At 40.9% G+C, this 19,327-nt stretch overlaps 1 protein-coding gene across 5 annotated transcripts in view; it reads right to left on the reverse strand.

Annotated features, from left to right (window-relative positions):
• Positions 1–19,327, reverse strand: part of CASK (calcium/calmodulin dependent serine protein kinase) — a 133,919-nt gene that overhangs the window by 98,413 nt on the left and 16,179 nt on the right. For all 5 annotated transcript variants that reach the window (XM_035116666.2, XM_035116665.2, XM_035116664.2 and 2 more), the window contains one exon: positions 2,595–2,707. In XM_035116666.2, the coding sequence (XP_034972557.1) occupies positions 2,595–2,707 (113 nt within the window). The remainder of the gene's footprint in view (positions 1–2,594; positions 2,708–19,327) is intronic.

Genomic DNA, 19,327 nt, shown 5'->3' on the forward strand with positions numbered 1-19,327 from the left:
GCCTTGGGACTCTAGACCCAAATACCCAACAAGAGCCACCACTTCACTCCACAAACTGGTGGGTGTCAGAACAGAGCACTCCACATAGACAAGAAAGGGGAAGGGCAAATATCTGTTGCAAACTGTAATTTATGTAGCCGTGTTGGTCTGCCCTAGTCAAAACAAAATAAAAAAATCCTTCCAGTAGCACCTTAGAGACCAACTAAGTATGTAACTGATGTGGCAGTCTTCCATGTTTGCTCTCCAACACCTTTGACATATGCATAGCCTTATCTTAGAATCATAGAATAATAGAATCATAGAGTTGGAAGAGACCACAAGGGCCATCCAGTCCAACCCCCTGCCAAGCAGTTGTCTGAACTGTATTTCTACAGCATACTCTCCCTCCACCCCCAGCACAACAGTGAGAAGCAGTATCTTCTACACAGTACAAGCACGCAGTCCCATGTGGAGCTAACTAAGCACTGTTGACAAAAGCCAGGTATTCTGCTCCAACCATCAGCATTGCTGGCCTAACTCATGAGCAAGCTTGCCCTGTAGGATCACAGCCACATGGAGCAAAACAAGCTGTCACAACATATACAAAGTCCTGAAACTCCCAGAGGGGAAGTGATTCACAGTCAATGAAATCTACCCCTCTCCCCATGAGGTGGTGGTGGTGGTGACTGAAGCATGAGCAACAGCTGAACACTAAGGTGGCACCACTCATTCTTCCTTCCATTCTTTTTCTCAGCAGATTCCTCTCCAGCAGGTACAATCATTGGGGCCAAGGAACTGCCCATCTCATGCAAACCATGAGGAAGACTCACCCTCATCTTCTTCAACACTGACCATGACCAGCACACTACTAGATGTTCCTTGTGGGGCTGTGAACCAAGCAGGGGTCCTATGTCCTGGCAAGATCTGTGGTAGTCTGTCAGACTACATATGATGTTGCCTCTAGCATAGACACTAAGCAATGAGGCTTAGCATACTTTCTTTACTTTCCTCTGTCATGCAACTGCCAAAGGCAGTGACTGCTTTGCCATGCCACATATGCTTTTCCTATTGTTTGCTGGGGTTGATAGACAGATCCCACATCCACAGCAAGCAAACCCTACACAGGAAGTAGAGCAACAACAGGAGAGGGGGAAACACATCCCAGAAAGACCCTGTCCCCCTCTCCAGACAGCAGGTATGAGGAAGGCAGGCCAATGAGGAGGCTTGGTGGGTCTAATTAAGACTATGGTCTGGAGGTTTTACACCACTGGAACAGAGCTGGATTCCCTCTTCTTTGCCTGTTTAACACGGCAGGATTTTAACAAATATATTTACATATTTGCATACTGTCTCATAATAAAAACCGACACCATAGATCTATATGAGCAATAGGAAATATATAATATAAAGATTATTATTTTATCCTGAATATTGCTTCTGCTTTATAGACTCCAGAAGAATAAAACTTCAGTATACAAAAGTATATGTAGATTATAAATACACTTGTATAACTGGGTAAAATATGCAAACTTTTTTTTTAAGAACTCAAGAAGAACCCTTCTGAATCAGACCAAAGTTTCATTCAGTCAAGCGTCCCGTTTTACTTAGTGGCCAAACAGATGCTTCCAGAAAGCCTACAAGCAGGGCATAAAGACAACAGTACTGTACTCCTTTGCTCTTGATCTCCAGCTATTGGCATTCATGGCAAATTGTGCATCTCATGCTCCATACAACCATCGTGACTAGTCACCACAGACAGATGTATCCACAATACTGTAAATGTAAACCAGCAGCCATCACTACATCTTGTGGTAGCAAATACCATAAATTAATTATGTGATTTTTGTAGTAGTACTTTAATCTGTCCAGAATCTATTGCTAATCATTCAATGGGTGACCCAATACTCTAATATTATGGGAAAACAAGAAAAAATGCTGGATTCTCTTTCTATGTGCAATAAATAATTTTATAAACTTCATCCTTTTCTGGAAACACTTCACTCTTCCCTTACAAGGTGCTCCAACTACCTAATTCTTGCTGCACTTTTCTTTATCTTTTCCAGGTCAACAATATCCTGACTGAGATGGGTTGACCAGAACTATACACAGGATTTCAAATGTGGCTTCACTGTAGATATAAAGACATTAAATGTCAGCTGTTTTATTTTCAGTCTCCTTTCTAATTATTTCTAGCATTTGCCTTTGTTATTGCTGCTGCACACTGTTGAAGTTTACATTGAGCCCCTGGACCACAGAAATAGCAAGAGGAGACTAGAGATATAGAATCATAGAATTGTAGAATTGAAGGGACCCTGAGAATCATCTAGTAGTCCAATCCTCTGCAATGCAGGAATATACAGCTGTCCCATACAGGGATCAAACCTACAACCTTGGCCTTAATAGCACCACATGAAAACCAACTGAGCTACGTGTGTGTGTGTGTGTGTGTGTGTGTGTGTGTGTGTGTGTTGTGAAATACTGTACAACCAAAAAGAAAGGAAAGGGAGGGAGGGAGGGAGGGAGGGAGGGAAGGAAGGAAGGAAGGAAGGAAGGAAGGAAGGAAGGAAGGAAGGAAGGAAGGAAGGAAGGAAGGAAGGATAACCACTGATTTTCACCTTCTGTACTTAATCCTGGACTTGAGGTGAACTTTGCTACATCGACAATCTTCACAGCAAACTGTTGCCCCGTCTCTCTGTTGATACATCGTCGCACAACACTGAATGGACCCCTAAAAAAGAAGATAACCCATAGTTAATTGAGTGTAAGCTCCAAAATAGTTCACACATAGCTTTGTTTTCCTTTTTGATCTGATTAACTACTACTAACATGAAATTTTGAGAGGTTTACAGCACGGGTCAGCAAACTTTTCCACTGTCCCTCAGATCTTGTGGGGGTCCGGACTATATTTTGGGGGGAAAAAATGAACAAATTCCTATGCCCCACAAATAACCCAGAGATGCATTTTAAATAAAAGGACACATTCTACTCGTGTAAAAACACCAGGCAGGCCCCACAAATAACCCAGAGATGCATTTTAAATAAAAGGACACATTCTACTCATGTAAAAACGTGCTGATTCCCAGACCGTCTGCGGGCCGGATTTAGAAGGCGATTGGGTCGCATCCGGCCCCCGGGCCTTAGTTTGGGGAACCCTGGTTTACAGTGATACCCATACAGGAAAAATCCATCATTCAAAATACAGTGGTACCTCTACTTATGAATTTAATGCATTCCGAATGCACATTCGTAAGTAAAAAAAAATTGTAAGTCGAATCCCATAGGAATGCATTGGGAGAAAAAATTCGCAAGTCGAAGCAACCCTATCTAAAATTTCGTAAGTAGAAAAAATCCTATCTAAACCACATCCAAGATGGCGGGCGGAGCTCCGTTCATAAGTAGAAACATTTGTAAGTAGAGTTATTCGTAAGTAGAGTTACCACTTATGGTTATTACATTGGTTTTAGTCAGTTTTGCCAAAGCTTACATTTCTGGAATTCACACCAGCATAGAACACAATAAAAATATTTTGGGTATGACTCTATACCCAACCTTTTTGGACAAGTGGGCATATTTTGAGGAAATGCCATGGGCACCAGTTACATATGACTGCTATGTGAGACATCACTTCAGGCATCAGAAATCCCTTTTACAAGGTAAGAATCAAATAGTCTTTTCAATTATACCTGTAGAGCTATCCCCAAATGAGACATACCAAAAGTGGCCCATGAAGAGTAGGCATATACAGAAGCAGGCATATACCTGCTTGGAAGCACATATAAAGTATTATGTACTTTATTTTTGTATTTTTATGTTGTGATTGTTGGATGAAGGGCAATATACTAATCCAACAAACAAACAAATAAATAAATAAATAAATAAATAAATAGAGTCAACTTTCATTCTAATATCTCTGTCTACTAAGCTGCTTATCCTCACTTTAAAAACAGGTATAGGAGTCAGATATTACATTGCATTTTATATCTCTCCTGCCCTCCCAAAAACAAATTGGGGGCTTAAATTGGGCTTTAGAACTGAAACACAAAATGTTATTCTGAATGTGCACACCAACTTTCATTCACTTAAATGTCTCAATTTTCAAGTACACTATTGTATTGCAATATATTTGTATTTTCCTTCCCCCCGGCAAGTATTTTAACTTGAAACACAGAAGTATCACCTGAACTTGTGTATATAATTTTATTCTATTATATTAATCTTCAGAGGAGTTATTGTATTACTTACAAACAAAATCTTAAAATATTAAGCCAAAGGACTCACATCACTTGGCTGATCATCTGTTTACAATTTAATCTCATGCAGATTTTTAATGTAAAATAATAAAAACATACTTTCTTATTCTGCTCTGTGCTTTTTTTGGGTGATGCCAAAAGAAAAAAAAATGCTTTAAATCTAGCTAATGTTAACCTGTCACAATAACAACATATAAAACTTTCAGTATAGATATATCTGAATAAAAGAGACCCCTGGAAGTATTACAACCAATGAATATTGGGATAGTTGAAGCAAAGGACTTTGTCCCTACTTCATTAGCTAAATCACTCAAGAACAAACCTTGGCTGCAGCTTATGGTTGGTGAGGAGAGAACTGAACTGTGTGTCCCAGTTCGAATGACATGCTAAGCATGGCACAGCACTAAAAGGGACTGGGGCTGTCTCAGAAATCCCACATGCTTGTGTAGTCTCAGTATGCTTGGCTTGCCGTCTTGTACATACCAGGTAACTGCTCATCTCATATGAAGGTACACTTGTGCATTTATTCTGTACTTTCTTCCCACAAAAGTCTCACTTCTGTGAAGGAAGATAGTCCATAAAGTGATCCTGTATAACTTCAAAGTTCATTTACAGAATCATATATATATATATATACACACATACACACACACACATACATATACATATACTGTGTGTGTGTGTGTGTGTGTGTGTGTGTGTGTGTGTGTGTATGTATATATATATATATATATATATATATATATATATATATATATATATATGGGACCCAGATGGCGCTGTGGTTAAACCACTGAGCCTAGGGCAGGCATGTCAAACCTGCGACCCTCCAGATGTTTTGGCCTACAACTCCCATGATCCCTAGCTAGCAGGACCAGTGGTTGGGGAAGATGGGAATTGTAGTCCAAAACATCTGGAGGGCCGCAGGTTTGACATGCCTGGCCTAGGGCTTGCTGATCAGAAGGTCGGCGGTTCGAATCCCTGCAATGGGGTGAGCTCCCGTTGCTTGGTCCCAGCTCCTGCCAACCTAGCAGTTCGAAAGCACGCCAAAATGCAAGTAGATAAATAGGAACCGCTACAGCGGGAAGGTAAACGGCATTTCCATGTGCTGCTCTGGTTTGCCAGAAGCGGCTTAGTCATGCTGGCCACATGACCTGGAAGCTATACGCCGGCTCCCTCAGCCAATAATGTGAGATGAGCGTGCAACCCCAGAGTCGGTCACGACTGGACCTAATGGTCAGGGGTCCCTTTACCTATATATATATATATATATATATATATATATATATATATATATCAGAACTGTGATATATATATCACACTGTGTGTGTGTATATATATATATATATATATATATATATATATATATATACCGTATATATACCGTGTGTGTGTGTGTGTGTGTGTGTGTGTGTGTCTGTATATATATATATATATATATATATATATATATATATATATATATATATATATATATATATACACACACACACACACACACACACACACACACACACACACACTGTGATATATATTTAGTTTCTAGATTTAGGCAACATGGGCTCTAAACTATATGCAAAATTTTGTTATGGTTTCTAAAATTCTTATGGTTTCATTGGAAGAGAAATGCAAATTCACTGTATGTGGCCTTAAAGCTCTTGCAAAAATAAAATCAGCCTTAAAGCCTGTTAAGCATTCTATAGCCCAAAGCTAGTTAAACATTCTACTGCCAAAGGATTGGCTTTAGAGCTATATATAGCTGGAAACAACAATTGTCAGATAAAGCTTATTAAGCAATTTAATGAACACTTTAGGGTTTATTAAAGATGGAACAGTTCTAAAATAGCTACATTTTGATATCACTGACATTTAGAAGTAGTTAATGCATATAACACCATTTCCAGAAGAAAACACTGCTCTTGTGATCAACTTTAAATAATTTTTCAGATGGACATCCATGATAGTAGCTTTAAGGAAGGACTACTCTGAGGACCACACACCTGTGCACATTAGGGCTGGGTGGTATTTCAATACATTGAAACCAGCTTAAGATTCAGATCGTGATAACAGTTTCGAATTTTTTGAGGTAGGAATATATCATGGTGCTCACCCATTGCAGCAGAGGGAGCCCAAGAAGGTGCTCACCTGTCTGCCTGCCTTCATAGGAACAAACAGGCTCCTTCTTCCTCCCTTCCTCCTGGTTGCTCCTCCTTCCCTCCAGCCAGCTGCCATGTCAGGCAATGATCACACACAGAAAATATAAGACTTGGGAAGGACTGTGTGAGGCTCTTTTAATAAGAGTGATGGCCTCAACAGAGAGAGCCTAAGAAGGTGCTCACCTGCCTGCCTGAGACCGAATAAGCAGGGTGCCTCCTTCCTCCTGGTAGCTCCTCCTGCTCCCTTCCCCTCCCTCCACAGCCCAGCCACCCCTCCTTATTTCAGACATTGTAATATATCACTATACTGTGATTGTTAGTTGGTGATATATCACAAAAAACCCAGATATTGCCCAGTCCTAGTGTACATGGACTCGACACACACAAATCCACACATCTGGCAGTTTCATACATACATGTATACACACATATGCAGGTATGCAGGCAGAAGCATGAACACAGGCACACAACACCGTTCACAGCTGGGGGAAATGCTGTATTTTGCTCTTCACAGAACCACCTCTGAAGAATAAAAGACAGGGTTTCCACTCACTCTCATCAGAGCTCTGTGGTGGGGGTGAGATGGGAGGAACAGTATTTTGTTCTCCACAGAATGATCTGTGAAGAGTAAGCACAGTGTTTCTTCTAAGCATGCACATCTGTTGAGTGCTACAGAGAATACCTTCTAAAGGCATCCTTTCTTCCTCTTGCACAGCACTAGGGGTTGTTCAGGAAACAAGAATGAGTGCTCTTTCTTAAGCACCTCTGACCTAGCAATGGTGCCAAGCAAATTGAGGAGGGGAAGCAGTACCACCTTTGGAAGGCACTGATTAACTAGGGGCTTGGGCCTGATGTGGCACTGGACCATGGAGTTGCTACTCTGTCCTGCAGAGAGCAGCAAGAGCTAGAATAGAACAAGACACCATCTTTTGATCTCTAAGCAAGTGCAGAAAAAAGTGCACAATGGGAAACTTTGTAGACCTCAAAAGGTTACCCACCTAACAGAATAAGCGTGAGCACAGGACATACAAACATTAGTGCATTTTGTATTCATGAGGCTCAGATGCATCATCCCACCCGCATGTTATAGGAATTGGGTAGAAATATACAAGCACGAATGAACAGACTGTGTACATGGTTAAAGATATGAAGAAGGAAGTCCCGATCAGGGGAGAGGGTGGGAAGGGAGGGGGGAGGACTGGGGGGAAAGGAAAAAGGCAAATTGTAAAGATACATGGAATGAACTTATGCTTTTGTTATGTAAACCTAGTAAAGCAAATAAATAAATAAAAAATAAATAAAAACAAAGCAATAAAATAAAATAAAAAGATGCATCATCCCACCCACAGATCCTACCTGGTCGCAGTTGAAGAGATATTCAACTTTCTTCTCCCACAGCATACACAATGCTGCTTGCTGTTCTTTATCACAACCATTCAAGTCTTTCAATCTTCAGTGGTATTCCCCCACTTTGCCTAACAATTACTAAAGCAATCAAACAGTTTAATGGTTCCTACAAATGTTTGCTGTGGTCTAAGAATACGAACAGTTTCCAGCTCTTTATTATGCTATCACTCAACTGTACCTTTTTGCCAATAAAAGTTAAATAAATAATGCTGCACTACAGATGTATACTATGAAAGTGGATAAAATTTGGCCTGTAGAAATGTGAATAATAAACAACTAAAAAGCTAGATTCAAATGACCAGCTGAATCAAGGAACTCAGCTCTTCTCTACATGGCACAGTAGGAAGAATTGTGCAATGCCCTATTTAGACTACAGAAAGCCCTGCTGGAATTGACATCTGTTCACACATTTTACAAGATTTCCTAAAGCGTCTAGAGACATGGAACACAACTCAATTCCTCCTGTGCATAAAGTTCTCACCACTGTACTTGTGGGAAAGGATCCTCAATAGAATCTTTTCCTCCCTCTCATCAGTTCTTGCTGTGTGCAAGCATAAACAAATGGAGCAATACTGCTAGTCATCATCACCTATTATGCAAGTAAGGCTTCACTTGAAGAGTACCGTGTTTCTCATATTATAAGACACGTCTTATATTTATTTTTTTCCTCAAAAAAACACACTATGGCTTATTTTCAAGGGATGTCTTATATTTTTCCTCCTCCTCCTGCCGCGGCCGGCATTGCTGCTGCACCTATCACTATGTCTTATTTTCGGGGTATGGCTTATATTCCTTGAATGCTTAAAAATCCTGCTATAGCTTATTTTATGGGTATGTCTTAAAATATGAGAAACAGGGTAGATCCAGATATGAGAGATGTTTATCCATATAAGGGAGAATTGGTGAGAAAGGGGCAGAGGGAGAAAAGAGCTTGATTCAAACTTATGTGGACCCCTTCTTGCAGGTGCTGCAGGCTGGAATGGGTTGGATTGTGCTCATGTGGTTTTTTTAAAATGCAGATAAAGCAGATTCTAGACTTATGTTATAAGGCCAGAGATACAGACAAATCAAACCCTGTCAACAAGTTATTAATAAAAACTGAAGTCCCCCCCCCCCCCGTTCTCAGCCTGAATAATCATAATAGGTTTAACAAATTAACAGGAGTCAAGACTCCTCTACAGTTCTCTCAGTGCTTGTTATTAAGCCAAAGTGACTATCAGCACTACCAGCAAAATTATCAAATATATCATCCAGTCAACTATGCATATTGCTTACCCACTAGTAAGCTCCAGAGAAGTTGCAGTCTTTATGATATGCATGCTAAAGGCAAACAAGCCAATCAATGATCTCAATTTCCTAATGCAATAATAAGCGAATCTCTTCTCTCCTACAATAACCCAAGACTAATACCATGTTTGAATAATGTAGTAGCTGCAACAGGAATTAAACTCAAACAATGCCCACAAAATAAGATTCAATGGATAAACTAGGCAAAAAGAAAAGCATATTATATTCATGCACATACACTACTGCCCCAGTCACACGTGTTGCAACCACTTTGCTAAAGTCCGAATCTGCTCAATGCCTTGATGAGAAACCATACAGAAACCCAATGTTCCCAACCTTGAATTCTGAATGACAAGCAGGATAAAGGTGTAACTACGAGGGGTGTTCATTAAAGATTTCCCCTGATGTACTTCCCGTGGACTGAGACAAACGAAACTGGGCACAGTTATTAGTCCTTCTCTACATAGCTACCAGCAAGAGTCAAACACATCTCCCATCGCTTTATGTAGCTGTGAAGACCTCATCTGTAGAAGTCGTCAGGTTACATCAGAAGCCACAACCTAACCTCAGAAATCAGCAGTTTATCGTCTGGAAAAAGCTTGCCCTTCAAAAATAAATTCATGGTTGGAAAGAGTTAGAAGTCGATGGTGCGAGGTTGGGAGAATAAGGGGGGTGAGGAAGGATTTCATAGCCACAGGACCATGCTTCTGTCTGAGCAACATGCATGTTATGAACTGGGGCATTATCCTGCAGAAGGCAGACACCTTTGGTCAGCATACCACGCCTCTCGATTTGGGTGGCCTCCCGCAATTTCTGCAGCAGTGAAGTGTAGTATGTCCCGGTAATTGGGGTACCCTTTGCCAGGAAATCCATCATCGCTACTCTGCGATGGTCCCAAAAGACTGTGAGCATGACCTTGCCCATTGACAGTTGAACACGTGCCTATATTGGAGGTGGTGAGACAGAGTGGTTCCATTGTTTAGACTAGGATTTATTCTGAGTCATAATGATGGACCCATGTTTTGTCCTGAGTAATTAGCCTGGTGAAGAAGTCATCATGGTTTTTGTGACACATGGTCAAAAGAGCCCGTGAGCATGTGACTCGTTTCTGCTTCTGGAAAGGCATCAACAGCCAGGTAACCCATGACGTGGACACCTTTCCCATGTACAAATGGTCATGGTTAATTTTTTCTACAGAGCCCACACTGATCTTGACATCTGCAACCTCCACTGAAGTCCAACCACTAGATTCAGCTATTGTGGTACACTAAGAATGAAACTCCTGCTAGTGAAGTAGCTGTTGTTATGAATGGACTACTACAACTGGACATCATTCAGAGAACTGTGACATCACTCTAGGCACATTATATATTCCTGTCCTTCTAATAGACTTCTGGAGGAGAGTAATTACTGACAGCAATTTCTGTTTAGATGACATAGAAGTCATAGTCTGGAATGAAAAAAAAATGAGTAGATAACATGGTTGGCATCCATCTAGGGAAGCTATTTGGGCATCGGACACCATCAAGCATGGCTTCTCCATGCCAATGACAGCTACAATGTAGATAGATACTTTATTGTCATTGTACCTAGTACAACGAAACTGAATGCCATCCCATAAAAACAAAACAAAAACACGATTACAGCCACACACACAAATGTACACACCCATCACAACTCCCCAATATCATATTATTTGGTTACAGGATTTAAGATGGTTATAGCTCTTGGATAGAAACTGTTTTTTAATCTATTCGTTCTTGATTTAATTGTTCTGTATCTCTGTAGATCAGAATAAGGAATTAGAGCATCCCACGCCAAAACAAAACACTGGGCCAGGTATGTTTCAGTGTAATCTCATAGAGGACACTAGAGGACACTCTCCTGGACTGCTAGACCTGGAGCTCATTTGTGGTGGCCCAAAGCTCGTTTTGAAGTGCACATTCACGGCTCCTTATTCTTTTCTATTTATATTACAACAGCATTGTCAGTTGGTAGAACATGAGACTCTTAATCTCAGTGTCATGAGTTTGAGCCCCACATTGGGCAAAAGATTCCTGCACTGCAGGCGGTTGAACTAGATCAGGCATCCCCAAACTGCGGCCCTCCAGATGTTTTGGCCTACAACTCCCATGATCCCTAGCAGGGTCCCTAACAGGACCAGTGGTCGGGGAAGATGGGAATCGTAGTCCAAAACATCTGGAGGGCCGAAGTTTGGGGATGCCTGAACTAGATGATCCTCGTGGTCCCTTCCAACTCTACAGTTCTAGGAGTCTATTATTATGTTTACTCTTATTGAAACATCCCAATACTTACAGTTTGATATGCATTTTATGCATTTATATAGCGGTCATGGTTCATGAAAGAGGTGTTGCAGAAAGCTGGTTAACAGCCATTATTGGAAAATGGTTTCTACAAATTTATGCAAACCTGCAAACGAGGGCTACTCAATTTTCTTTCATTCCAAGCAGGAATTGTCATCAGTAATGACTTTCCTACAGAATTCTATGATAGTGACAGGATTCATATAGCAGTATATTGGCAAAGAATGTGATCTGAAGTCAGACAACCTACTGCTAAGAAATTATAGTGAAGAAAACTAGGAGAAACTATTCTTGATAAGTACTGTTAACAACCAAAGTCAGTGTTCACTGAACAAAGCAAGCAGCAGAGAGAGTCAGCAGATGGAATTTTACGCCTTACAAAAGATCCTAAACTACATACATATACAAGTAAGGATGCCAGTAAAGATTTTTTACAGCTTTGCAATTCCATTGTCTTAATAAGAGCTCATGCATTATCTCTCAGAAATCTATTTCAACCGATAAGCAAACATTTTTTCTCCAAAAATTTCCCTAGTCTGTAACTTTCATAGATTACATCACAATGAAACAAAGCTTTAGGGTGAGCATTGTCTATTTTAAAGAAATCTGAATACTATTTTTACAATTACTAGTCAAAGCATTGACTCTTTGTTCAGAATACTTGTTTGATGAAGGTTGTTGTGAAACATGAAAGCTTGCCTTATCTTATCTCACCAATCTTGTACGTTTTTATGCAGAATCAGTAGGATAACCCATACTTTTGTCAACCTACCCATCAAATGGATAATTTCAAAGTTCAAATTGATAAATAATAATAATAAATGATATGTGCTCTTCTATGTCACAAGAACACCCAGCAGGATTTGTACTGATTTCAATTGAACATAAAACTAGCAGAGGTTTGAATAACAGTGATTTGATTGAGGATTTTGCTTCAAATAAGTATCAAAAAAGTTCATTTAATTAAACAGGGTAACAGAACATTGACTCTTAAATCACTTAATCACTGTACCATTATTTATCAGTGAACAGGCTATCACCAATTCATCATATGTTCCTCTTACCATAAAATCATACCATATGCTTTTTAGGTCCTCCCCTCCACCTTATTTTTGTTTATGTAAGAGCATTACATATGGCGGTAAGGGCTTGCTTCTTTTTGTTTATGTCTTATATCTACTGTATGTATTTACCATATAATGTTGATAGAATGTATTATCCACTCCATTTGTAATAAAAATTGACAACAAAAAATGTATTTTGTAAACTTATCCATACTTTCACTGAAGCTTCATGTATAAAATTAAGTGAAATGTTATGCCTGACTTGCTTTTATAACTTTAATGGACCACAAATGACTCTCCTGCCCAGGACCCCCCAAACCCTTCGGCAATTCCTAGTTTACTGGTAAGTTGCAAATGGTTCCTTTAACACTGTAAAGTTTTGGGGAGTGGGATTAGCATTAGGCACATCAATATTTGTTGCTGCACTTCACCCAACCCCAATTCTCCCCACCCCACCCCACCCGCCGCCAAAAAACCAAACAAAACCAAAACCACCAGGTGGGCTTCGCTGAGGCAAGCATGCTACAATTAGGAAGCCACCACAGAAAAGGCCCGCTCTCTTGTTGCCAACTTCCAAACACTCTAGGAAAGGGGACACAGAGGAGAGCCTCAGATGACAAGCACAGGGTCTAAGTCTGAGAGAGGCGATCCTTAAGGTCCTGAGCCATGTAAGGCTTCATAGGTCAATACCAGCACTATGAGTCATCACTCTGCTCCACACACTTGCACTATTACAGTGGTGTACCAGACTTCAAGCAACATTAAACTGAAATTACAATCTAAACTGTAAAAAGAATAGGAGAAACCACAAACCAATATGGCGACACCATTTTCTTTAATGAATAATAATAATAATAAAATATTTATATGCTGCCCATCTGACTGGTTTGCCCTAGCCACTCTGGGAAGCTCTTAACAAAAAATAGTAAAGGAAATACAATAATAATAACCTGCAACTAAAGGAGAAACATAGGGGAAACAGACAGGTACTGTCCTGATATCCGCAATATGCTGATGACACATAGCTCTACTTTTCCTTTACATCTGCAGGTGTGGCAGTGGATGTGCTGGAGTCAGCTGGACTTGCCTCGGTAGTGTACTGGATGAGAACCAACAAACGGAAGCTCAATTCAGATAAGACTGAAGCACTGTCAGCGGATGGTGCCCTAGACAGGATGGATGGGAAGTTGCCTGCTCTTGATGGGGTTACACTCCCTCTGAAGCAGCAGGTATGAAGGTTGGGGGTACTTCTGGATGCTTTGCTACCTCTGAAGATGGTTTGGAAACTTCACCTGGTGCAGAATTCAGTGGTCAGGTTGCACACTGGAACAAGACGTTTTGAGCATATTACACCGATCCTGGCCCAACTGCACTGACAGCCAGTTAATTTCCAGGCCCAATTCACAGTGCTGATTTTCCTATAAAGCCTTAAATGGTTCAGGACCGCAGTACCTCAAGGACCGCCTCTCTCCATATGAATCTACCCAAATCCTTCCATCATCATCTGAGACCCTCCGTCATATGCCTCCTCCACAAGAGGTCTGGAGGGCGGCGACATAAGCAGGCCTTTTCTGCAGTGGCTCCCCATTTGTGGAATTCTCTCTGGGAGGTTTGACTGGTGCCTTCATTATGCACCTTTAGGCGCCAGGCGAAAACATTCCTATACCCTTTAAAATGTGTTTGTGGGAGAGAGTGGGGGCGGGGAGGGTGGTATTGTGGGTGGGTTTTTTGTTCTTGTTTTTAGTGTGTATTTAGTGTGCTTTTCTTGTATTTTTATGTTGTGAACCTCCCGAGATCTACGAATAAAAGGCGGTATACAAAATTAATAAGAAATAAGAAAACATTGAATGTCATGAAAAACATTGAGGCACAAATCTGCAACTAGGAAGAGATTTTAGAAATACTGCTTACTTTTTCCAGTGGAAGACTGGAAGTTGTAAATGGACACAATATGTGAGACTGTTGAATCTGTTTATTGCATTTGTGGAGAGGACTTATGGCAAATGCATTAGCTTACAGCTTTCATAGTTTTCACTGCATGAATGAATTTGTAGTTAGGTCTTCTTAAATTGAAGGACTTTTGATCTCAGAATCAATAATGATAAATGCCTTCTCATAGATTTTCTTTTCTCTGTAGCTATTGCAACCAGCCACTGAGTAGTTCAGCATTCTGAGTTGAGAATTTTTGTTGTCCTTCTTTATCAAACATCTCATTAAAAATAATACAGTACATGTTTTTCTCCCTTGTCAAAGTGTATGTATGTCTTTAAGATGTAACCAAAGAGTTATCATTTTTATTAAATTTAATTAACAACTGCTACTCCTCTTTAAAAGAACTCAACCTGAACTGTGCAACCAACTTCTGATGCTTCAATGATTCTCAGATGCTCTCTGAATACACATTGCATGTCAGCTGCTGGTTGCACTGTCCCTCAGCTCTGAATACTTCTATTAAAGAACGGTCTTTCAACTATAGAAGTGCACAACCATATAGCAATGGGAGAAACACAGCATTTTGCCAGTCTAACCATACTTCTAGGTATGGTAAACGTTCCCTACCTATAGATCAGGGTTTCCCAAACTTGGGTTACCAAACTTGTTGGACTACAACTCCCATCATCCCTAGCTAGCAAGACCAATGGGTGAATGATGGGAATTGTGGTCCAAAAACAGCTGGAGACCCAAGTTGGGGAATCCTGCTATAAATCATTGTCATCCTACCTGGTGCAAAATATCAAACCTTTGAAGAACAGCAGTTTGAATAGCCAGAGCACCTGCAATGAAAGCCGAGGTCCGAGTATGTAGAAGTAGAAGGTGGTATCTGAAGAATTATTAAGAACCTTTAAGAATGTGATATAAAAGCCAAATGATATATGTAATTGGAAACATGTTGATTGATTGTGGCTGTAAGCTTTTTGTTTTCAAATAAAAATGAAATGAAATGAAAACAAAACAAAACATATGGCGAGCTAAGGCTTCCCACCCATGTTACATCATCATCACCCATGAAGTCCTCTCTCTCTCTCTCTGAAGTGTGCATGCACACGAAAGCTCATACCAAAATAAAAACTTAGTTGGTCTTTAAGGTGCTACTGAAGGAATTTTAGAAAATAAAATGCTTGTTTGTGGTGTATAAATTTTGTCTTATTGTTAGTCACCTTGGAATCCTTTTGGCAGGTGGAAAGATGGGCTACATTTTATATAAATAAATATAAACAATACTGTACACCCAAGGTAATCATGCCAGATAAAAGCCAGAGCACCCACTGCTAAGTGGGCTTTGGTATGAGTGTTCAAGTCAATCTGCACTGGTTGGAGAGGGAACACCCAATCCACCCAGACTTCCTCTGCTAGCTTGGGTAAGAATTCTGTTAGGTAGTGGGCAGCAGGGTGACCAGAATACCTCTCCTATCTCAATATCCCAATACCAGATGCATATACTCAAAACTGATAGTCTACTAGACAAAATACCTGGAAAAGGACTGGAATTCTTAAGTCAATAGCACCACTGTGTCCCTGCCCTCCAAGCCAACATATACAAAGGAAGTTGCTTTATAAATTGTGGCACAACCACCAAGGAGATCTGTGTGCTTTTACTTGCTCCAAATGCAGTTCACAGAATGGCGTTAAGAGTTCTCAGTGAATTTGATGGCTAATTAATACTTGCTGGCAGCTGCCTCAGAAGACTATCAATGGCCTTGGGGACAGGCCACACTCACACAAATGGCAAATCAGTATAAATCAGTATAAATACTCACAAATGGCAAATCAGTATAAGCTGTAAGCTAGTCAGAGCTCCTCCACATACCTAAGGCACTTGCTTGGAAGCTGCTGGCAAATCTGAGACAACCTTCAGACTATGGTATTGACTACCATGGATATCTTTATGTTGAAATGCAGGATATAAACCATTGAAAGTTATTGACGAAACAGGATGAGGCACTTTCATAGCTATCTTGTTATCCAAGCTGTTTAAAGCATTAGGTCAAGCACAGCAACTAAAACAGGAGTTGGTATAAAGCACTGATATTGTTATGTCTTTCCTTAAGTGAATAATCATTTGCTGAGTCTCCTTCCTAAGCAATTAGGAAAGAGTTATATTCTGATGCATAGATGTAAATTAATTTCAAAACTAAAACAAAAGAAATTCAGGAAGTGTTAGGAGGGGCTTGCCTTTTCTTCCTTGTAAAGGTTAGTGGAATGAGCTAGAAGGATACCTTGTCTATTTTTTTAAGAGGCAACAAATAAAGTTCACAATATCATAGAGTACTGCAGAAAAGAAGTTGCACCAGTTAAACCTAGAAATGCCATAGGCACTATTCAACAGGTGCTTGTAGCAATCACTTACCAGAGTAGAAAAATAACAGATTTCAATTTTGAGTGTTAGAAAAGTTGAAGACTCCTTGAGTTTCCTGTACAAATCTTTGCAGGAGAGCTTTACAAAAATCCAGTTAGATTCCAGAACAACCTCAAAATTATCCTAAAGCAGCTGTGTGTGTGATTAAGAACTGTTAACTCTGGCTCACCTGACATTCCAACAGACTGGAAATTGGACAATTTCTGGAATTGTCAGAGTCACAATGGAGCGATCTACTGTATCAAAATACTGAGATAAAAACACTTCAGACACTGAATTGCTTATTTACTGGCTAGATTTCAGTTTTTCTTATGCTTGCTCTGCCACTCTATTACTGGAGACACTTGGGACAAAGAAGTCTGTCTACATTATATGCTATAAGCAGCATTTCCTAAATGTAGCTACTGTGTTTGCCAATATTTACAACTTCAAAACCTGGAGCTGATGTCACATTGCTGCCTCCCTCCAATGCTGTAATATCATCATCATCATCATCATCATCATCATCATCATCATCATCATCATTACTGGCAGGGGGTAGGATGCATATACATTTGTCAAACATCAGGCCAAAGTACAATTTAAATACATATTCTAATGATAATGTAAATATTAAACACTCAGCACTAAATGCAACATTAAACAGTGGCTAAATACAACAGTAAACAGTGGCAGTAGTTTTCTATAATACAATTGTGGTTTTGAATGTTATACCTCCTGATACTTTGCAGAGATGGGGAGCAAAAAAGGAAGACAACACAACATGCTCTAAACAAAGCCACCAGTTCTTCACCCACAGTGAGGTGATTCTACAAGCCTGGAATCTGTCCATTCATACTGTAAGATTCATTAAGCTGTAGAAAGAGAATAAAGAGGGAAAAGGCATAGGGAACCATAGAGTGAAACTACATATTACACTTGATACTGAGATGCCTCCAAAAAAAGCATTGCTACATAACTTCTTTCACATATCATGTAGGAATGCTTACCTCAGGCATCGGCAACATGGGCCAGAGAATTCTCACGGACTATCATCTGTGCGCCGGACATGCGCAGAAGCCATTTCAGTTGCCACACTGCCCATGTCAGGAACGCCGGAAATGGCTTCTGTGCATGTCTGCAGCGTCGGAAATAACTTCTGTGGCTGTGTAGACGCGATTTCCAGCGTCTGAGCAGGTGCCATTTCTGGCGCCGCTCGGCGAGTCCCTGCGCCGCGCTGTGCCGGTTTAGTGCAGCGCGCGGGGGACTTGCTGAGCGGGCGGCTCGGATCACGGGCGGCCCATGGGCTGGATAAACGGCCTTCGTGGGCCGCATCTGGCCCACGGGCCAGACGTTGCTGACCTATGGCTTACCTGATAGGCAGCCCCACAGAGTGCATTACACTACCCATTTAAAAGTTAAGACCATCATAGAATCATAAAATTAAGGAAGTAACACATGAAACAACTAAAGAAAATTACTTTACATTATCTTATAAAAAGGCTCCTTGGTCTTCTGCAGTCAGGAATCATAAGGGTATAGCCAAGGATATGAAAATTGTCAACGATTTTGGTACCATTTCAATGGCATCTCATACTCCCAGAACTTGGTATACTATATTTTGAACACTAAGCATGCTTTTCCTGCATAGGATAGCACAGCTATTGCTTTTGAAACTACCTTGTACAATATAATGATTCCAATCACAGACTACCTAAACCATTACAGTGGAATCTTGTGTTATGGACGGGATCCATTCCAGAGGCCCGTCCGTAACACAGAACTGACGCAAGCCAAAGTGCTGCGTCTGCGCACACACACACGGCACAATTTAGCATTTCTGTGCATGCGGTGAAACCTGGAAGTAACCTGTTCCAGTACTTCCGGGTTGCTGCAGGACGCAACATGGAAACACATAACCTGGAGCGGACGCAACATGAGTATGACTGTAGTACCTCCTAGAGCAGTGCTTTCCAAACTTTTCATGTTGGGTGACACACTTTTTAGACATGCATCATTTTGCAACCAGAGGCAATCTCCACTGGCAGGGCACGTCTGCAAGCTGTCCAGAGTGAGGGTGTGTGCACTCAGCCCCCTGCCACATTGCTGTTGCAGCCTCCTCACACCACCATCCCTGGATCCAGGCCTTGTAAGGCCACTTGGGGAGGATGGTGTGGGGACGTGACAGCCATGCACCCTGATTGAAAGACACATAATTTTATTATAATTATTATTTATTGAATTTAAATACCGTCCTACACCCAGAGGTTTCAGGGCGGTTGCTGCATCCCCATACCATCCTCCCTGAGCTGCCTTGCAAGGTTTGGATCTGGGGAGGGCACCACGAGAAAGGCATATGGTAACTACCGTACGTGCCCCTCGATCCTAGCCTGGGATCAAGCGGCTGCCATGTCCCCACGCTGCCGCCCCAGCAGCCTTGCTACTGGGATTGCAGCCGTGCCTGCTTTTGTGCTGGAAGAATAAAGCACAGAGTTGTGTGTTTTGCTTTTCTTGCTGCAAACCT

Source organism: Zootoca vivipara, chromosome 4, assembly GCF_963506605.1.
Source record: "Zootoca vivipara chromosome 4, rZooViv1.1, whole genome shotgun sequence".
Classification (NCBI taxonomy): domain Eukaryota; kingdom Metazoa; phylum Chordata; class Lepidosauria; order Squamata; family Lacertidae; genus Zootoca; species Zootoca vivipara.